The 21,614-nt window shown below is 35.1% G+C and overlaps 1 protein-coding gene across 1 annotated transcript in view; it reads right to left on the reverse strand.

Moving 5' to 3' along the window:
• si:dkey-12h9.6 (macoilin) overlaps positions 1-21,614 on the reverse strand; it is an 81,823-nt gene that overhangs the window by 4,094 nt on the left and 56,115 nt on the right. The window contains exons 5-9 of the mRNA XM_028797448.2: positions 19,206-19,384; positions 12,899-13,337; positions 8,104-8,262; positions 7,785-7,961; positions 4,469-4,589 (exon numbers count right to left, since the gene is read on the reverse strand). Coding sequence (XP_028653281.1) covers positions 4,469-4,589; positions 7,785-7,961; positions 8,104-8,262; positions 12,899-13,337; positions 19,206-19,384 — 1,075 coding nt within the window. The remainder of the gene's footprint in view (positions 1-4,468; positions 4,590-7,784; positions 7,962-8,103; positions 8,263-12,898; positions 13,338-19,205; positions 19,385-21,614) is intronic.

Below are 21,614 nucleotides of genomic sequence, written 5' to 3' on the forward strand. Positions count from 1 at the left end.
TTTTCTCGAAAGCATTGTAATGCTAAAGGCACTGTGAACTTCATCTTAAGATCGATTGTAAATTTACGAGTGTTTCCAAAATGTATTGAAGTTAAAGTATCAAATTACCACAGTTTAATTCCTTGGCAGACTGTGTGCTACTAGATCTATTCCATAATAGCTAAATGTTTTTTAAATTATAGTAAGAAACAATAAGAAACAATAAATAGTACTCTGAAAATTAAGAATACTGAGACTTATATTTGAGTAGTTGCATTCTTGGGGGACGCAGTATGATTGTAATTGAGAAAACCTATGCAGAAGAAGAATGTCCATTGAATTAAACAAATACAACCTTATGAACATGGCCATGCCTTACACATTATTTAAGTGAAATCACTAGGTTGACGCTGATACCCATTCATACTTCCAGCCTTCTGAAGCCTGCCATAAAGGTTTTTACACATTATGCCATTTTATACACCAGTGATCTGCAGTCACTACGGACCTTTTATGAATCTTGTGGCAGAGTGGCCTGGGATTACACACAGGGTCTTTATCTAGGCCAATTCAGCATTAAGTTAGAATGCAAGGAAATGTCAGGTTTGGTGGTGGGTGGTTGCAGGGTGATAGCTGTTTACAACTCTAATGAATACCCAAGAGGATGACTGAAGAACAATACAATGCAATACAACACATCAGCAAATCCACAGCATGGTGCAGTGCGATACAGGTATACGGAAAACAGTCCTTTATTGCTTCTATAAGTTATCAGTTGGTATCAGATTTTTATCTCAGTTGTACTACACTGTATTTATGTAATGCTGCATAACAATGCTGCCTGCAGAAGACAAGAATGAAGAGATGGAGGAAAAGTTCCCACTGGTATGGAAGATATGCAGGTTGAAGGAGAGTGGGAATTCTTTAATATACAGTATAAAGCATTATTCACTTATCTTCACTTAAGAATTGTGAAAAATAACAGACTATTTAAAATACAGAATACACAAACAGCTCACAAACTGACCCCAAGCTATCTAGGTGATGCGAAAAGACAGTAGTAAGGTTGTGATGTACTGTCACACACGTGCGCATGGGAGGCAGCTAAAGGGCTTGAGTAAGGGCAATTCTGAGTCATACCGGGATGTGGTAGAGTGCACTGACTCTTTTTCTCCCTTTCCTGTCGACCATTCATGGGAGATCCCACCTGGCCCTCTTGACGTCACTTTCAGGACCGAGCCTATGGAAGGAGACCTTGCCGGCTCCAGCCCCTGTGGTCATAGACATAGAATTACTAGACGCCTCATGACCAGCAGCATCATACGTCAATGTCGCCGGCATATTGCGAGTGGCACTGCTGTGGAGTGAAGTTATGAATAAAGATGCCTCACGCATGTGCTGCTTGGGATTGTATAAACCGCTGTACACTCCAAACCAGATCATAGGGATTACATTTCATAGGTAAAGCTGAACAATTGTTTTGGTTATATTTGGCCATTAGAAAATCCCGTTTTATAATTTTAACTTTAGCTACGCCAGGCTAAAATATCAAAGCTATGCATTTATGTGCTCAAGTGAGCCTCCAAACAACGTTTTGGCTAAACGTATTTAGTCACTAACTATGTAGATTGTTGTTAGCTGTTAACATTTCTCAAACTTTGAAAGTTTCCCAAAGAAATCCACCTCAGGAAGCAGTGGGAGGTAGCCCTTTGACAGGATTTGAGAAAGCTGTCCTGTGATGTGTACCGTGCTAGTTTGGTAACAGATGCTGTACCGGCATCATATGATCAAAGCTACCACTTGCTCACATTAAAAAAACAAAGGAAGTTTGATGATTCCTTTTGAGGGTACAGTCAAGGTGGTCAAAGTAGTTGAGCGTGTTATCCGACAGTTGACATTAAGACAAGCTGTCAGTGAATCTTTGATCAATCAGATTGTTCGGGCTGAGATTGGTTCAGATGATGTGTTTTTTCTCAAGGAGCACATTGAGGAAACACAGCGTGAAATTAACAACCATCATTTTATGCTCATGTCTTTAGTTGTGTCTGTCTTCCACAAACTAAGGCTGCATATTGTCAGACTGAATACTCTCAAATTACAGAGTGGCAACACACGGAAAAAGCTATGTAAGACAGTTCTGTTTCATGGATTTTAGATCCTATCCTGTATATATTTAAGTAACCACATTGTGTGTGTGTGTGTGTGCATAGGAGTGTAAGTCTGTTGGAGATCAGTGAGGTTGTGGAGTGCTTTAAATGTTAAGAGCAGTATTGTGTATTGTATTCTGTAGTTAACAGGGAGCCAGTGAAGTTGAGAGAGAATAGGTGTAATATGTTCAGTGGATTTAGAACAGCAGGTTATTATCCTGGCAGCAGAATTTTGAAGAAGTTGTATGGGATGCCAGATAGAATAGCATTACAGTAATCTATACGTGAGGTGACTAGGACATTAACCAATACTTCAATACTGTGTTGCATAAGAACAGAACAAAGTCTAGGAATGTTTCGGAGATGGAAGAAGGCAGTCCGAGAAATGTTACTTATATGGGAGGAATTATTTAATAATTATAATAATTATTACTATTTAATAATTGTCATTATTAGTGTATAAATGGATATAAATAATTGCATTTAAACGATTCACCAAAATCTGTTGTATGTAAACGATACTGTTTTAAATGTTATTGTTTTTTCATCAGAAAACCCGGTTTCCATGTTTACCTGTATTAGTTTAAATGGCACTTTTAATGGGCTTGAACCTGTGGCTGAAGACCTTCATGAGCCCAACCCCTTTGACCTCACTTCCTGTCTTCCCCTTTAAAAGCCTCCACCTTTTCCCTATTCCCTCAGTTCTGTTTCAGACTCGGTTGTGTGCACATCAGTGCTGTATTCACTTGAAATGACTTTTGCAGCCAGGAAACCAATTGTACGGGTGGCTGCCCCAAACCTTTCTATGACTCTGAGTCGAGTTTGTGACAGTACACACACTTATTTTCTTTACTATCTTTTCTGACTTTTCTTTATTCTTACTGTTACTGTGTGCTTTAAACAACAACACTTCATTGTCCTCTAAAAGAAGAACAAACTCTTATTTAGAAAAAGAAGTTTTTCTTTTACGGTGCATCTATGTTGTGTTCACCTTAGAACCAACTGGTGAACAATTTTGTGCTTATGTGTATATTTTGCCTTATTTATTATTAAGTAAAAATGCCATGTTCTTATTTAATATTACTTTTTACAGATCTTTTACATTCCACCAGAGGATGAAAAGAGTCACAAACATAATGAAGTATTGTCAGTTGGATGTTTTTCCATTGACTTGTGATGCTTTTTGCTAAACAGCTTTATACTCAATTGTAAAATTCCTGATTAAGAGGGGGTTATTGGAAACCCATTAAAAAGCAGCACATGAGTTATGCATGTACAAATGTAATGCTGCTCATTATTCTCTAGGGCTCATTCTTTTTGGAAAACTTACCCCAGCCTGGTTATTTTAATAGTCAAATTAGTGTAATTCTGTTAGCAGTCCATAAAGGGAATTACATTTTATTCCATAAACATTTGTCCATCTACACATCCAAGAGAGGAACTAATATTTTTCACAAATACTTGAAATGATTTATATATGCTATTAAGATGAAAACTTAAAATAATTTTGGCAATGTTTGTCTTTGCAAAAATATATTATTTGATACACAGTAAGCCCAAATAATCTACATAAACAAATAAAGGGCTGACATTATGAATGATTCATACATTTTTGAAAAGAAGTGGACATCTTAAGGTTAAGAAAGAAAAAAGAAGACAGAAGCTGAAGGTCGTAAAATATTTCTGAAGAATGTGACACTATTTATTTAATAAGAAATTCCATCAGTTTGTGTTTTGTTGATGAAAGGCGAAAACATTAATTCAACAGCCACTCCACAGTATACCATATATATATGCATACACAAATGAGTTGATATCTTGGTGATTCAGATTTCCATTATATTTAGTTTACACTGTTGTCAGTCTTTTTAATCCACTGATCACTCATGGCTTCAAAAAGCTTAACCCTTTGATCTATTGTGCCTATCCCCCAATCTATATGTCCATAATATAAATTATCCAATGCAACAAGCCCCTGATCAATTTAATACCATTTTACGAAAGTGGGTGACACCCCAAAAGGGACCCACCACCCCAAACACTCTGATTTTGTACAACTGTAAGAACACGCTTGAAATACTAAGGGGGACAACTCTTTGACTTTATAATTGTACAAGAATGTGTGTTGAAGCAGACTAGGACCCTGATATCTGCAAATGCTACATAAGCCATTGACTGAATGGATGGGAGCATTACCAAGCTAAAATATTCCACTATCATCATGAATATTTTTTTAAATGAAGTAAGAGGTTATATTACTAAACCTGACTATATGCTTTTTGGAAAATATAATATTAGTGTTACATACATATAGATACATAAGCAAAAATATTTACATATACCTCTGCTTCATTTTCTAAGGCTAATTTTTGTCGTTCTCTTTTCTGAAACTCCTGTTGAAGCAGTTTGTATTCACTTTCCAGTTCTTTAGCTTTTTTCTTCAAGTTTTCCACATGTTCCTGCCTAAAAGAATGACATTTGCAATAATAAACAGTCAAGAATATAAATCCAGAACTTCAAGAAATGTAAGTAAAATACAGAATAAAAAAGGATATCAGCTTAATACTGGCCCTGATTAATTATCAATATACTTTTTCTGTTTCAGCATAACAGTGTGATGTATTTTAAACTATTATAAATAATGCTAATCTAAAATACTATGCAAAGCAAATTACTTTTCTTAACAATATTCCATTTTTAAATTAGCATCTCAATAAATGATCAATGTATATTAATAGACATTGTTTTAACACAGAATATTTAAATTTATACCTATGCTTATACTTCAATGCTTATTGTATATAATATATATCTATTACAGTATATAAATATATATGTTATATACATACTGTATATATATATATATATATATATATATATATATATATATATATATATATATATATATATATATATATATATATATAAATATGATATACTATATATTATATAAACAAACACGTTATTTCATTGATTACATTGCTTATGTTCAACTTTTTGGGGCATTATCAAAACTAAATTTAAGTAAAAACCACACAAGCAGAAAGTACAGTGCCTGACAACAGGCAACTAATAGGAGGAGAACATTTGTCTTCAGATTTTACCATGTATGATTGCCAATACCATTTTTTGTAAGATAACAACTGGTAATAAGTGTGATAGTTTCCGACCTTCAGGCCTATTTGTTATGAGTACATCTGATGTGCATTTACTAATTATAAAGAAAAAACAATGGGTTTTTTGAAAAGCAAAAAAAAAAGGTAAAATAAGCCTTAAAAAGGACACCAGGAAGGAAAAGAAAGAAAAGTTGCCTAATCGAATTACCATAAAGTTACATTAAGTGAACAAAAATGGCAGTAAATTAGTACCACGTGCCCTCGTGTAAGACGCGCACTCTAATTTTTACAAAGAAAATCGCGAAAACCATTTTGCCCCGTGTACGACGCGCGTTGTGTTTGTATAGGAAGTGTTTAGGGCACGTTTTCCATGAAATGCCCTTCTGTTTTTGTTGCATGACGGAAGTTTTGCATGTGGTACATGCGTAAATATGGTATCTACATAACAGTAAAGGAATTGTTTTGTGTCAATGCTTAAAGTATATTTTTCTAATAGTGAACACTAAACTATGAGTCAAATGTGTTTTTTTCAAAAAACATGAGACTGAAGGAAGAAACGTTACACAGTACTATACCCTGCCACCTCCCAGCACATATGCTCTAAGTTCAAATTCTAGCTAAGGTGCCATGCCATGTGTACAGCTTGCATTTCTTATCGTAAATGATGTGAATGAGTGTTTGCTGCATGTTGCATACTGGTTGGGCATATAAATAATAATTTTCCTGTACTATATTCACTGGTACTATTAATGCTTCTTCTACTACAACTACAACAGCTGCTATTACAATGCAATGGTTTTCAGTTTTTATTCAAATATAAAACAATTAAGTTTAAGACTATAATAAATTTAGAGCTACTTATAGCTACTGTTTACTTTACTATTTGTCTCCTGCTCTACAAACCAGTACACACAGCTTTAGAAGGCATCCTATGCAATATAATTCTTAATCTATATAAATTGCAGCCAAGTTATGATTTTGAATATGTTCACAATGTCTTACATAACAACAAAAAATGACTGATCATATGTGAGTTCTAATGAAAAAAATAATGTTTTTTAAATGTACGATTCAAAAGTTCAACAATTTATTCTATTCAGTTGAAACTGCAGTTAGGGTTTGTAACACAACAGCATTTTCCTTTTTTGAAGTTGTCTAAGAAAAATACACGTAAATGACAACTGTCTGCTTTCATTCAAAATGGTGCTTTTTTTTTTTAAGATCAGTTAAATCATTGTTACATTTAAAAACTATATCAAAATAACCATCAACTATGTGGCCAATATGCAATGACATGAGCTTTATTAACATGCTACTAAATTTATAATAGCTATCTTATACAGTAAGGAAGTAAATGTCACACAAATTAGATAGGCAATATTGCTATTATTGATGTTTTTGATTTTTAATTATTAATTGATATTAATGTAAAGTTACATCAAAGATTGTTTGCAAAATACTTAAATATTATACATAGAAATATATGTATAGTTCATTTCTATACATATGTATAGCTGATTTCTGTACATAGCTTATTTGAAGTATGTAATTCAAGGCACACGATAACTTAACACATGTACTTCTTGAGTATATCAGCTTCAGTTGTTATCATAAATCACCACTCATGTATTAAACTATTTTTGCCATGGTAGGAGTCCTTCATCCATGAATTCAATAAATGTATGATTAACTTTTCAACTCATGTTCCATGAGGAATACAAAAACTCACAAAACAAGCTTGTATAATGACTCTGGTCATATCATCTACTTGTGATTCCATGATTTATTCCACAAATTACTACTTTTCCAGTACTGGGCAATGGGGCCAGCAGCATAACTTGAGAGAGTCACATTCAGGAAAGGAAACAAGCCATGTTAGGTGATTAGTCCACCAAATGTCATACACACTCACATAGATCCACTTTTGTGTAACAAGTAAATTTAAGATGTAATTTTTATGTCATGCAAATTAACATTTATGAATATCTCAAATTGAGCCTTTCAGATATCTGTAACTCAAGTTAAGATACTGTATCTTATTTCTTTACATTTTAAGATATCTGGAATTAATTCTGAGATATCTCAAAATCACTTCCTTTAAAATGTCCTTTAGATTTTCATTATTTTAGGATTTCTGTATTGATTTAAAATATGTAACACTTTTTAATATGTGAAAAACAAGTTTTTTAACAGACATTTATTTTGTGAATACAAGATGTATCTGTGAATTAACACTTTTGCTACTTAATGAAGTTACAGGCATTACTATGATTTTAGGGGTATTTTATGTTTATTTTAAATACAGCAAATAATTGTCACTTTAAGGTTTTTGGTTGGCACCCATTGCCGATGTACTTTTTACCCAATTTTTTTTATTTTTATTTTATAGTAATATTAAAATCAAGTACCCTGGTATTAGATTTACACGTGTCTTCTGGCAATGATAGCCTAAAATTATTTTAGTCAAACACTGCTAATTAATTAAAAACTCCTAAAAGAAAGAACAACAAATATTATCAATTAAATTAAGGTAAAAAATTACCGATCTGCTGGAACAGCACCCTGAGAAACTGTACATGAATCATCTGTTTTTTTCATTTTCATTTCTAAAAGCTGCTGCTCCAAGCTTGTACGAGCCTCCATTTCTGTTCTTATCTTTTTATCCAGTAGGACTGCAGTTTGTTTGTCCCTCTGCTTTGCCTTCATAATACACAAAATTCTACAAAAAATGAAAAATGATTGACTTATTAACACCTTTAAAGAAAGAAATCTTTACAACATATAAAGAGTAACTACTGTCACAAGCACATTATTAGCATTACAAGAGCACTTTTCTCAGTGATGCTGGAAGGAAAACATACTTATTTTGTAGAAGGTCATTGGTTTGTCGAAGAAGTGCAATTTCTGGCCGAAGGCTTCTTTCACTGTTGGTCAGGTTGCACACATGGCTGCGGAGTTCCTGAATAGTCTGCTTACTTGTCTGTAGGTCTGCTTTTAATTTTTTAACATCCTGTTCTAATCTTCAAAAGAAAAAAATACTGTTACAAGATTACTCATTTGTTACCATGCTGTGTAACATTTTTAGCAACTCATCAGTCCTATAACTGTATAAAGATGAGTATATTAAATTTATGTTGCACATTTTAACACACTCAGTTACTAACTTCTGCTAATCCTGGGAATGTCAATACGTCCAGTAAACGGGCAAGTTTTATAATTAGCCACTTAAGACTCATACATGTTTATAATATAAACTGCCAGATTACTACTTTTTTATCCAAATAAACCTTTCTTAGCTCTGGATTGAACAGGAAGAAACTTGAGCTGGTGGAGGAATACTGACTACTTTACACTTCAGAGACCTAAGAGATGGCCACCTTCTGGATCATTAGAGGAAACATAACTGTAGGGTATATTCAACAATTTACCCTATCAACCAGGAACTTTAATTCTACCAAACATGTGTGCCAATTCTGCCTGTCGCATCCAAATTAAAAAATGTAAATGCATTATGTAACATGCTGTGTCACCAGGCCAGTTTTGAAATGGCAGGTGTGGTCTTTAAAACATGATGCTGCTCCAGGAAGGTAGACATTGCTGGTAAGGACGGGTTCACATGGAGCGGATGATGGAAAGGATCGGCTAGTTGACATGCACGTGCAATCGAGTGATCAGTTTTGTCTTGCCGTCATTAACTGCACCAGGGACTTGGCAATGACTTACAGATCAGGGAAGTGAGGGAGGTTAGTTTTGTGTGACTGAGGAATGACAGTTGCAGTTCAGCCAGTCTGAGCGATCTTAATGCAGAATGTAGGTTCTTTTGTTGACAAGAGGCATTTAACCTGTGACAGGATTGCTGTGACAAGGGGAGTTTGTGATCAAGTTTAAACTGTGGGCACCGACTTATGGAAGCAGAGTGACTTCCCTGTGGTTACCGACTGAAGCTGGAAGTGTGACCCAGTTAAGAAGCAAATGGTGTCAGAACCGCTGATTTGTGGAACAGCAAGGCCAATGGCAATTCTGCAAATGGATGGAGTAAGCAGATCAAGTAATTCATTGCTTCCATTTTAATCTAGAAAGGTTGTGAAATAAGTGATCTGGTTGCCAATTAGACAGCAAGACAATGCTTCATTGGGGGCCTGGAGTAATGAAAGGGCATAGAGAAAGAGGGATGCTGCTTGGGATTTTTAATTGTTTCAACTATTTATGACATTTGTTTTTTTGCACTGCTTTGAGCTTGTATTTATTGGATTTTAACTGTACTTTGGACTCTTCTCTATAGTAATAAATACGCAAATTGGAATGTTTGAAAAATGGAACTCTTTTGTTGTGTCTCTGACTCACCGCTGGCTCATCCATGGTACATGAACTACTAGGAGGACAAGTTAACAACCTAATGTCAGATATACCTCTATCATGGTGACCCCAACATATTAAAACATGATATGTATCCATATGAAGAAATATTTTAGTAAATAATGTTATACACATCAAAGAGACACTTAAAGTAAAGCTTGAAAGTAAAAAGTAGTTTACTGTCCTAACAACTAGTTGTATTGAATTTTTATTTTGTGAAGCTCATACAAACACAACATCAGCACAAAGTTACAGCATAACTGTAATCTCCATTACCTAAAAAACCACAAACAACTAATTTAACACACTTAGATATATTGGTCAAATTTGTGTACAATATGCATATGGCTGAAGTGTTAAAATAATGCATCTCACTGTTTGTGAGTGTAACATGTTGAATGGATATGCAAGTAAAAATTTCACTGTACTTTTTACATGCAACTATACCACAATTACTACTACTACTACTGCTATTATAACTACTGCTGCTGATACTTCTGCTGATACAACAAGTGCAGTTATGATCTCTGGTAGTTCTGGAGTTCTTTGACCTGAGTTGTTAAGTGGAAGTGTGAACAAAGTTTGATGAGTAAGAAAGGATCTTAATGGCTTAATATTTCCATCTACAATGGTTTTATGTTTCTATATTAGGGAGGTGGCAACCAGCGACTTCTGAAGTGTTGCGTACCATTCCCTCTGGCTACATTCTGACAATGGTAGAGATGGCAGAGATACAATGCCAAGCCATGATGTAGAAGGTTAAATCACTTTTCATAAAAGAAGTGTCTGTGGTGAACTTTTAACCATGATAGCTTAGGTAGCTTCCTGTATCAAAATACTTGAAATAGTGGTACCCAGGAACTTGAAATATTGCACTGATTCTACAATAGCCCTGTGGTGGGCTGGTGCCCTGCCCGGGGTTTGTTTCCTACCTTGCACCCTATGTTGGCTGGGATTGGCTCCAGCAGACCCCCGTGAACCTGTAGTTAGCAGGTTGGACAATGGATGGATGGATGGATTCTACAATATGGCCAGTTTTGTATAAAAGCAAGGGTAATCTTTAGCCTTTCTTAAAGGTGAACATTAATTCGTTTTCTTGGCATTTCATTACAGATCATTTAAGCTACACAACATAATCAGTTAAGTTGCTTCATTCCTTTATATATACTGTAGTAGTTATCATTTGTAATGACACTCGCAAGAGTGCTATCATTGGCAAACATTCCAACAGAATCTGCATGCAAAATGCAGTCACCTTTTCTTAAAGCATAGGCTCGTGGGGGCTGACAGACACTTAATAGCATCTTTGGCAATTAATGATGTTACTGCCTCAATCCAGTGTGTTTTTTTTTCTAAAAGCAATACACAGAAATGTCCTTTTCTTTATTATACCAATTTCTACTCTATTACAATGTCTAATCCTAGATGAACCCTTGATGGTTTAAGCGGAGAGAGTTGTGCTGTATAACGATGTGCAGTGTTTGAACTGAATGTGCTTGTGTCGTGTGCAGCGCAGCAGCTAGCTTGCAGTGAAGATGATGCTGTTTCAAGCAAAACCTTTGACTTGCAAGAAATGAAAGAAATGTTTACATTATTAATATAAATGTCAATGAAGGTGTCAATATCATGCATGTGCCTTACACAAATAAAATGCAGTATCATATACTGAACAGGATAATTTGGTGAGGTGGGCAAAGCAGAGTGGGTTTTGCTTTGGCATTGTTGTCTATTGAAAGAATTGAATCAAACTATTTATTTGTCACAAAATCTAGATGTGCCCAATTACAGCACAAAATATTTTATTCTCTAAAGCCTCAAATCACAGAAAATAATTAACCTCATATCTGTTTATGTAAGGGACAAGCAATCAATCTGGCTGTTCACTTTCACTATTCTTTTTTGTTGTTGTAGTAAAGCCAGTTTCTGTTTCTGTATATAAATTGTAAAGAATGAATCTGAACAAAAGCTTTTTATCAATCAAATGACATGCTGCTCTATACAGATATATCACTTTATTATGTACAACATGTAATGGGTAAGTTTCACAAGATCTATAGGTTTAAGATCAATTTGCATAAAAGTATATTATTTCATCTGTATTCACTTCTGTATGCAAATCCTTATGCTGTTTCAAACCAGTTTATGTACCTAGAGGTCATAATTACATGATTTAATGTTTACTTAAATTAAATTTTAACATTCCTTGAGTGTATTAAACAACATCACTTTAGCTGCTGCATTGTGTGTTTGTTATTTGAACAGGACAATCAGTGAAGTGACAATGAATACGTTTTTCATGTTCTTTAAATGCATTTCTACTTAAAAGAATGCATTTTTAAGGAAATTTGATAGAACAACATTTATCAGAAGCAGAAAATAGCTAGAAAATGAAAAAAATTGCTGGTTTCTAGGCTTAAGAGAGAGAGAGAGCAAGGTCTGACCCTACCAGCTATCAGTTTTAGTACTGTATCAAAACTTAGGCTTTGGTAATTTGAATAAATTATGTAATAATGAGTCTATACTTGCTGTTGGAAGAGGCTCTACCATCCATTCCTATGTGTATGCTCTACTTGTGTACCTACTGTATATCAACAATCACAGGCTGAGTAAAATCAAGTGGGTTACAACTCACTAAGAATTTAGTACCAGTTCAGAGAGCATCTTATGTCTGACATATTAATTGCACCTTTAAAATGCTGTATACTTTTTTGAAGGTCTGAAAAAGACAGAAAATTTGAATTCTGTGTGATTTAATTCTATGTAACTTCTGTTTTGGAAAACATTTTTATTTTACAATCATTCACTGCAACAACACAAACAGAATATTAGAGGCACTAAACACAATTTAGTAAGGTTTACCAAGAGGTATAGTACTCGTAGAAACTGCAAAAATGTGTTGTGAATTATACACTTAATTTTATCATTAACCTGCTGATTCAAAACAACGTGTTGGTAAAGTAATTTTTTTAATCAGATACTGTAAGTGTGTTCAGCCTTATATTTTAATTTCCCTGAAATAACAAAGACTTCTCATACAGAAAAAAAGTTGTTGCCTGTCTTAAAGTACAGTACATGAGACAATATATTCCATAAAGGTATGCTTCATAGGTCAACTATCAGGAAATGAAAGTTGTGTAAAATGTCTAAAAACATTTTATATCAATACTTGAAATAAACCAAGACAATGTAAATTATTACTTCCAGCATGGCAATTGTATGCAAAAAAATATCATTGCAAAACAAATATAATCACCAGAAAATAAGAACAAAAGAAAATATATTGAAATAATAAAAACATACCTCATTATGAGTTCTGAGTGAATATTCAGACTAGGAGAACAGCTGTCTTTACCCGTCTCTCTAGTAGGACTGGTGCTTTTGGTTGAGCTTTTCTGTTTTTTTTCTCCTTTAACAATAGGCACTATACTGTTATTAGGTGTCCTACGCACTTTAGGTGAAGAGCTTTTAGAAGTCCTTGGGATTTTGGCCCCATGCTCCTCTTGAGGTAGACTTTCAGAACTGTCGGAGGTCACACAGTTTTTCTCATTTTCATTTGTTTTGAGAGCTAAAGGTTGAGAGGCCTGTTCATTTGACTTGTCCTCTGTATCTTTTTCTTTTTCATTTTTTTTCTCTTTATACTCAATTTGTGGATAGTCTGACAAGTACTTATCATCCGCCAACAAAATACCATTACGGAACTGATATTGCGTACATTCTGGTTTTGACATCCATTTTGTGGCTGTAAAGTGAAAAATACATTATATGCTGTATATATTAAGTATATAAAATTCCTACAGACTTGGTACAATATATAAACAGTAGCATATAAATAAAGGCTGAAAACTCATCTTTCTGTCTTCTGTTTATTCAATCTGTGTTAACTTAATACATTTATCCTGTTGTGCTTTACTTTGCTCTCATTTATTTTACTGAATTACTTTCTAACTCCTTTCAAATGTCAAATCTTTTCCAACTTCCTACATTTCTATCATTCCTCAGCTTATGCTACACTAATCTATAAAAATAAAGTTGTAACACCCTCTGTCAGTCTTTTGATTTTTTTCAGCTTCGTTTGATGTTATGTATCTGTTTTGCACACTAAGGAATTCATTTCGGCTCTCAGATTGCATCTTGTCCAATTTTTTTTTTCTGTTTGTTTGATCACCAATTATGCAAAAACAGCGGAATTATTTTTCACGAAATTTTGCATGTAGGTTGCTTTTGGTCCACCTTAAAAAACAGGCTATATGGTATTTCAAGAATTTAACCAGAAGGTAGTAACAGTAGGGGGTAACCCAAAAACTGTGCATCATTCCAAAATAACTGATTGTAATTAAATTTGCGTGTATAATAAAGCTGAACCAAATTAAAATTCAGGCTATATGGTGTTTAAAAAATTCATAAGGAAGGGTGATTGTAATTAGTTAGTAAAAATTCATGAAGTTTTGCATGCATATTACTGTTTAAACAGTTTAAAACCTAGTCTTTAATGAATTTCAAAGAGAAATAAGATTGAAATGCACAGGTACAAAACAAAAGTCATGTTATAGCCCCAAAATTCAGTTGTTGGTAATGAATTTTGCATACTGCTTATGTCTGAACCTACTTACAGTGAAGACTATAATACACTCCAGTGGTTCAAAGGAAGTGACAGCTAGGGTGTGTGTGTGTGCGTGTGTGTGTGTGTGTGTGCGCGTGTGTGTGTGTGTGTGTGACATTGGACCAACACAAAAATAATGCTTCACTCAAAAATACTTATTTCTACTTTCATGAAATACCATATTTACATTATTGTTCATGCAATTTAAAATATACTATATGTTTCATAGAGTTTCAAGAATTTCATTAGAAGGTAGTAATGGGAGGGCCAACACCAGAAAACAGTTGACAGGGTGTTCACAAAATTTTCCATGTATATTACAGTTGACTCAACACAACATATGGAGTTTACATAGTTTAAAACTTTCATCATGAATAGAGGTTTAATATATGAACAACACAAAAGCTTGTAGTTTTACGCAACTTACATGGTGTATCAATAATTCAACAGGCCCTCCAGTTTATTAATGTGGGATTAAACATCTATTAATGAAACCATACTAATCCAGGAAATCCATTAAAGTAGTTCTCAAGGTTCCAATCCAGCAAGGAGTTACCATAATTATGAAATCAAATCATACACAAGAAAAATTCTTGATTCATGAGAGCTGAGAAATTGACAAAGAGGTAGTGAAGATGACAGATAGGACATTTATATTTCAGCCAGCACTGACAAAAGGAAATGGTATTGTTTTTATTTGAAAGGGCAATTAGTAGGAATAACAGGAATTTAGGTTATAAATATAACTTCACCCTGTAGCCAATTCTTTAAATGTGGTTGCTTCAGTCAGATTTCAATGTAAAGCTTTTATTTATAATTTTGTACCATTAAAAAGTTTTGTAGAGTTCAGATCAAAAGCAATATACACTGAATCGTGTTTTTCTTTAACCTATTACATACACCATTGACACTTACAGGCTGCACATGTTCTGTTGTCCATAGATAACTGACAGGTGAAAAGAAGGACCAGAAAAAGAAGTCAAGATGAACGCGAAGGTCAAAACCAAGAGAGCAATAGTAAATTATGACAAGGCCAAGGGTAAGACAACAGTGAGATCTATAAACCACATTGACGTCAAAACCAAAATCAAAAATTAGGTAATGCTTCAAAAAATGCTTTAGAAAGTTGTAACATAGTTGAATACTACATTGCAGACCTGGAGGATATTTAAGTTGCAACACTGGGGGGAGTAAGTCCTTGACAACAGCATGGCAACCATGCACAAAATGGATCTGCAGAATTCCAGAAACATAAAATACAAAATCTAAACAATAACCAAAGGCTTTATAAAAGAATCTAATTAACCTCAGAGGATACAGATAAAACATAACCTTACTATAAGGTCTTGTATTTCTTCCAAAATAAATTTAAAACAACATTGGCTTATGACAGCACCAACTGTGTGACACATGCAATGAACTAAACATTTTAACAGAGGTGCAAGACTATGACAAAATTAATAATTGATGATTATTGCCTGTGACATTATAATTGTGATTAATAATTTCAATTAACAGTAAAATGAAAAATGCATTTTAACCTGTTAATTGCATATCCTGTATTCTGTTTACACACAGTACAGTGCAACCATCACTTTGCAGGAGGCCATTTAAAAAATTAACAAGAAAATTATGAATGTTGGATTTGTTGAAAAATTGAAAATTTAGTGTTTAATCATTTTTTTAATTAACTACAATAACAATACAGCACACTTTGTGTCACAAAATTTGTATCTGTTTTTAATACAGTAAATACATTCAATTACTGATTTGATCAAATTTAAGTATAACTCCTTTGTTTCCAAAACTAAAGTTCCTTCTAAAAAAATACCATCATTACCACTCACCATTCAAAAATGTAAAATGAGGGAAAATGTTAAGCACAGTTTTGCTGTATTAGAAAACAAATGTTGCATGTGTATGAAACAATTAAAGTTTATGATAAAATCTTAAATGAAAGTAACATACTGTAAGATCAAAAAGTTAACGTAAACACAAAATGACAGTACTGGTGTACTAGTATGTAAAAGCATTAAATGTAACAGTATTAATTTATTGCAAGCTTGAGTAGTATTTCCATAGTAACACACTGTTATATGCTGCCAACAGACTACCGTTATGCTTAGGCATAAAGTGCTTGTTTTCTTTCAGATCCATTTTAATTTTTGTCTGACATTTAATGAAGAAGGGGGACTGTAACATGTAGAGTCAGGAGCATGGAGCAAAACCTATGATCATCCTGAACACAATTTCTGTGGCTTCTCTTTTAGAAATTCAAGTGACAATATCTAAGACCAACATCTCTCCCACTGAGTTTGCAGCATTGTGATCGCTAAATAGTTGGGATGGGGGACGCATCAGACTTCAGTGCTGCGACTGGGGTCTGGGAGTCAAAGGATCAGAATGGATAACCAATAGCCAAGATAACCTGCCATCTATGAGTGCAAGTAATCAACAGGCAAAGACAGTGCTGGCTAAGTACTGAGCTTTGTTTCTTCCTTGAGCTTCACTGAGCATTCTTTCTGCATTTTATAAAATCATTATGTCTCATTTTTCCTGTCCAGGACGCCACCCCATCTTCAGTTATTCATCCACACTATTGGTTACAGATACTGTGTATATGGCTTGTCAATCACTTCTGCTTCATCCTTCATTTACATAAAGATAAGTTAGCATAATAATAAATATTGACAAATTTTCTTTTTTCTATGATGTCACCAAATTTTTATCAAATCCAACAAGGCATTTTTCAGATTTTCGGGTATTTATTCTGTTGGAAGGTTGGGAGGATTATCCCTAAATACTGATAGAGTGAAATTTCCTTACTTAGAAGATACCTATTGACCTAGATGTACCATCCTGAAAAATTTCAGCTTTTTAACTAAATGGGAAATAGTTAGTGTTTTTTGTTCAGTGAGTGAGTGAGTCACTCAGTCAGTCCATTTTGCATCCTCCACAATTATTGGCACCCCTGGTTAAAATGTGTTCTTAGGCTTCTAATAAATTGATTTTTTCCCCAAAAAATAAAGGCTCACAACACAAAAAAGAGAAAAATCCAACCTTTAATTGAAGTACGTTTATTCATTGGGGAAAAAAAAAATCCACATTAAGAAATACATTTTTTACATGAAATTATGTGTGCCACAATTATTGGCACCCTTGCTGTTAATATTTCGTACAACCCCCTTTTGCCAACAAGACGGCACTTAATCTTCTCCTATGACATTTCAAAATGTTGGATAATACAGAGACAGGGATTTTTGACCATTCCTCTTTGCCCAGTCTTTCTAGATCGTCCAGAGTCCTGGGTCCTTTCTTATGCACTCTCCTCTTCAGCTCACCCCACAGGTTTTCAATGGGGTTGAGGTCTAGGGACTGAGATGGCCATGGAAGGAGCTTGATTTTGTGTTTTCTGAGCCATTTTTGTGTAGATTTTGCCATATGTTTAGGGTCATTATCCTGCTGGAAGACCCAATGACAACCCATCTTCAGCTTTCTGGCAGAGGCCACCAGATTTTGATTTAAAATGTCCTGGTATTTCAAGGAGTTCATGATGCCATGCACCCAAACAAGGTTCCCAGGTCCTTTGGAAGAGAAACAGCCCCACAAAATCACAGATCCTCCACCATACTTTACAGTGGGCATGAGGTGCTTTTCCGCATACTCATTCTTGGATTCACGCCAGACCCACTTAGAATGTTTGCTGCCAAAAAGCTCAATTTTAGTCTCATCTGACCAAAGCACATGGTCCCAGTTGAAGCCCCAGTACCGCTTAGCGAACTCCAGACGTTTACGTTTGTGATTGGAGGTGAGAAAAGGCTTTTTCCTTGCATGTCTTCCAAACAACTTGTTGGCATGGAGATAGCGTCTTATGGTTGTCATGGAGACTGTGTGAACCCAAGATACCACTCTTTGGTGCAGTTCTCTAACAGTGAGCTTTGGAGAATGTTTTACTTCTCTTACCATCCTCCTCACGGTGCGTGGTGGCAAGATAAACTTGGGTCCTCGTCCAGCCTTGTTTGTCACTGTTCCCGTTCTTTTACTCTTCTTTATTATTCCTCTGACTGTAGATTTAGGCGAGTAGCTATTTTCTTGTAGCCATTACCTGACTTATGAAGGTCGACACACATCTGCCTTACTTGAACGGCATGTTCTCTTGTCTTTCCCATGTTGAAGAGTGGCTAAGAGCAATAGGACTCTGTGTCACATCATATTTATACCCCAGGGACACAGGGAGTCATTAATTACTAATTAAAAGTTCCAATTTAATCTGATCAACTTAAAAAACTAAACTAGAAATTACAAAAATGCTTCAATTACATTTATTTTATAGGTATTGTTAGGGGTGCCAATAATTGTGGCACACATGATTTCATGTAAAAAATGTATTTCTTAATGTGGGATTTTGTTCCTAAATGAATAAATGCTCTTCAATTAAAGGTTGGATTTTTCTTTTTTTTGTGTTGTGAGCCTATATTTTTTGGGAAAAAAAAAAATTTATTAGAAGCTTAAGAACACATCTTAATCAGGGGTGCCAATAATTGTGGAGGGCGCTATATATATACTGTATATATATATATATATATATATATATATATATATATATATATATATATATATATATATATATTTATTTACATTAACAGTCCAGTACACTAAAGGAAGCATGTACGCATTACTAAGCACCTTGTAATAGCACCTTATTGCTTGTATCGTGTAAAATGAAGGTTAATTAAATAATGGACAAGGTTAAATTATTAATTCATGCAAAAACTAAAAATAATTGGGAATTTTTCATGAATATTGACAGTTTGTTTTCTTTCAATAATAAAAGGTGAATGTGTTCATGATGAATAAGTATTTGTATAAACATTTTGTAAATTGAAAAAGAGGTTGTGACAGAAATTATAATTAGAGACATGCTTTTGCATCCTTAATCGGCTCAACAAAAGATAATCAAAAGAAAGAAAACATTCAAAAATACTGCATTTTACTTTGATGACTTACTTTCTTTACAGTCAGATTCATATCTTGGGTATAGGTGCAAGCCTGGAGGTAAAGCCTGTTGCAGTAACTGCAGTAAGAAGTAATTTTCTTTCCTCACTACTTTCTGTATTCGCAGTTTAATAATGCTGGTGAAGTAACAAGTTGCATCAAATCCCAAATAGACCACAGGATACCCAATACTTTGAAAGAGGAAAAAAATATGGTCATTTTATTGTATACAATACTGAAAGAACAACAATATTCCTTATTTTACACGTATTGATTTGTTTCTTACTACATTTTTGGAGAGATTTTTGACTGACAGGAACATATTCATTTATGTTTAAGTAGGTTCACACAATGGATGAATGAGTGGATGCATGTACAGTGAATCCGGAAAGCATTCACAGCACATCACTTTTTCCACATTTTGTTATGTTACAGCCTTATTCCAAAATGGATTAAATTCATTTTTTTCCTCAGAATTCTACACACAACACCCCAAAAAGTTTACCTGAGATTTTTGCAAATTTATTAAAAATAAAAAAACTGAGAAATCCCATGTACATAAGTATTCACAGCCTTTGCTAAATACTTTGTCGATGCACCTTTGGCAGCAATTACAGCCTCAAGTCTTTTTGAATATGATGCCACAAGCTTGGCACACCTTTCCTTGGCCAGTTTCGCCCATTCCTCTTTGCAGCACCTCTCAAGCTCCATCAGGTTGGATGGGAAGCGTCGGTGCACAGCCATTTTAAGATCTCTCCAGAGATGTTCAATCGGATTCAAGTCTGTGCTCTGGCTGGGCCACTCAAAGACATTCACAGAGTTGTCCTGAAGCCACTCCTTTGATATCTTGGCTGTGTGCTTAGGGTCGTTGTCCTGCTGAAAGATGAACCGTCGCCCCAGTCTAAGGTCAAGAGCGCTCTGGAGCAGGTTTTCATCCAGGATGTCTCTGTACATTGCTGCAGTCATCTTTCCCTTTATCCTGACTAGTCTCCCAGTCCCTGCCGCTGAAAAACATCCCCACAGCATGATGCTGCCACCACCATGCTTCACTGTAGGGATGGTATTGGCCTGGTGATGAGCGGTGCCTGGTTTCCTCCAAACGTGACGCATGGCATTCACACCAAAGAGTTCAAACTTTGTCTCATCAGACCAGAGAATTTTCTTTCTCATGGTCTGAGAGTCCTTCAGGTGCCTTTTGGCAAACTCCAGGCGGGCTGCCATGTGCCTTTTATTAAGAAGTGGCTTCCGTCTGGCCACACTACCATACAGGCCTGATTGGTGGATTGCTGCAGAGATGGTTGTCCTTCTGGAAGGTTCTCCTCTCTCCACAGAGGACCTCTGGTTCGGGTTCTTGGTCACCTCCCTGACTAAGGCCCTTCTCCCCCGATCACTCAGTTTAGATGGCCGGGCAGCTCTAGGAAGAGTCCTGGTGGTTTCGAACTTCTTCCACTTATGGATGATGGAGGCCACTGTGCTCATTGGGACCTTCAAAGCAGCAGAAATTTTTCTGTAACCTTCCCCAGATTTGTGCCTCGAGACAATCCTGTCTCGGAGGTCTACAGACAATTCCTTTGACTTCATGCTTGGTTTGTGCTCTGACATGAACTGTCAACTGTGGGACCTTATATAGACAGGTGTGTGCCTTTCCAAATCATGTCCAATCAACTGAATTTACCACAGGTGGACTCCAATTAAGCTTCAGAAACATCTCAAGGATGATCAGGGGCAACAGGATGCACCTGAGCTCAATTTTGAGCTTCATGGCAAAGGCTGTGAACACTTATGTACATGTGCTTTCTCAATTTTTTTATTTTTAATAAATTTGCAAAAATCTCAAGTAAACTTTTTTCACGTTGTCATTATGGGGTGTTGTGTGTAGAATTCTGAGGAAAAAACTGAATTTAATCCATTTTGGAATAAGGCTGTAACATAACAAAATGTGGAAAAAGTGATGCGCTGTGAATACTTTCCGGATGCACTGTATGTTACAAGGACTCTGTTTGAGTAATATGATGCCTGTGGTCCCTACCTGTGGTCTGTCAGTCAGAAACAGTAAGGTCCAGTTACAGGTGGATACTGGCAATCCAAGGTGTGCCAGGATTTCCGCCAGCTATGTTGGATGAATGGGGTTAAAGGCTAAGCTATAGTCTAACCTGAAAATTGCTCAAGAGGCGCTATACAATGACTGACCATGTGCTCTCACCACAAAAGGTCATTTAAAAAGATAACTTCCCTTAGGGGATTAATACAGTGTGTCAAATACCAAATAGTCTAGGAAAAGCATACGTACATAAGCATTTCTGTTGCCCAGAACTCATACTGCTCTATAACTTCTTTTAAAACGTACACATTTTATTTTATATGGCTTGTCTATTTTTAACTTGTAATTTTATTTTTTTTTAAATTATTATTTATTTATTT

The sequence above is a fragment of the Erpetoichthys calabaricus genome, chromosome 3 (assembly GCF_900747795.2).
Source record: "Erpetoichthys calabaricus chromosome 3, fErpCal1.3, whole genome shotgun sequence".
Classification (NCBI taxonomy): Eukaryota; Metazoa; Chordata; class Cladistia; order Polypteriformes; family Polypteridae; genus Erpetoichthys; species Erpetoichthys calabaricus.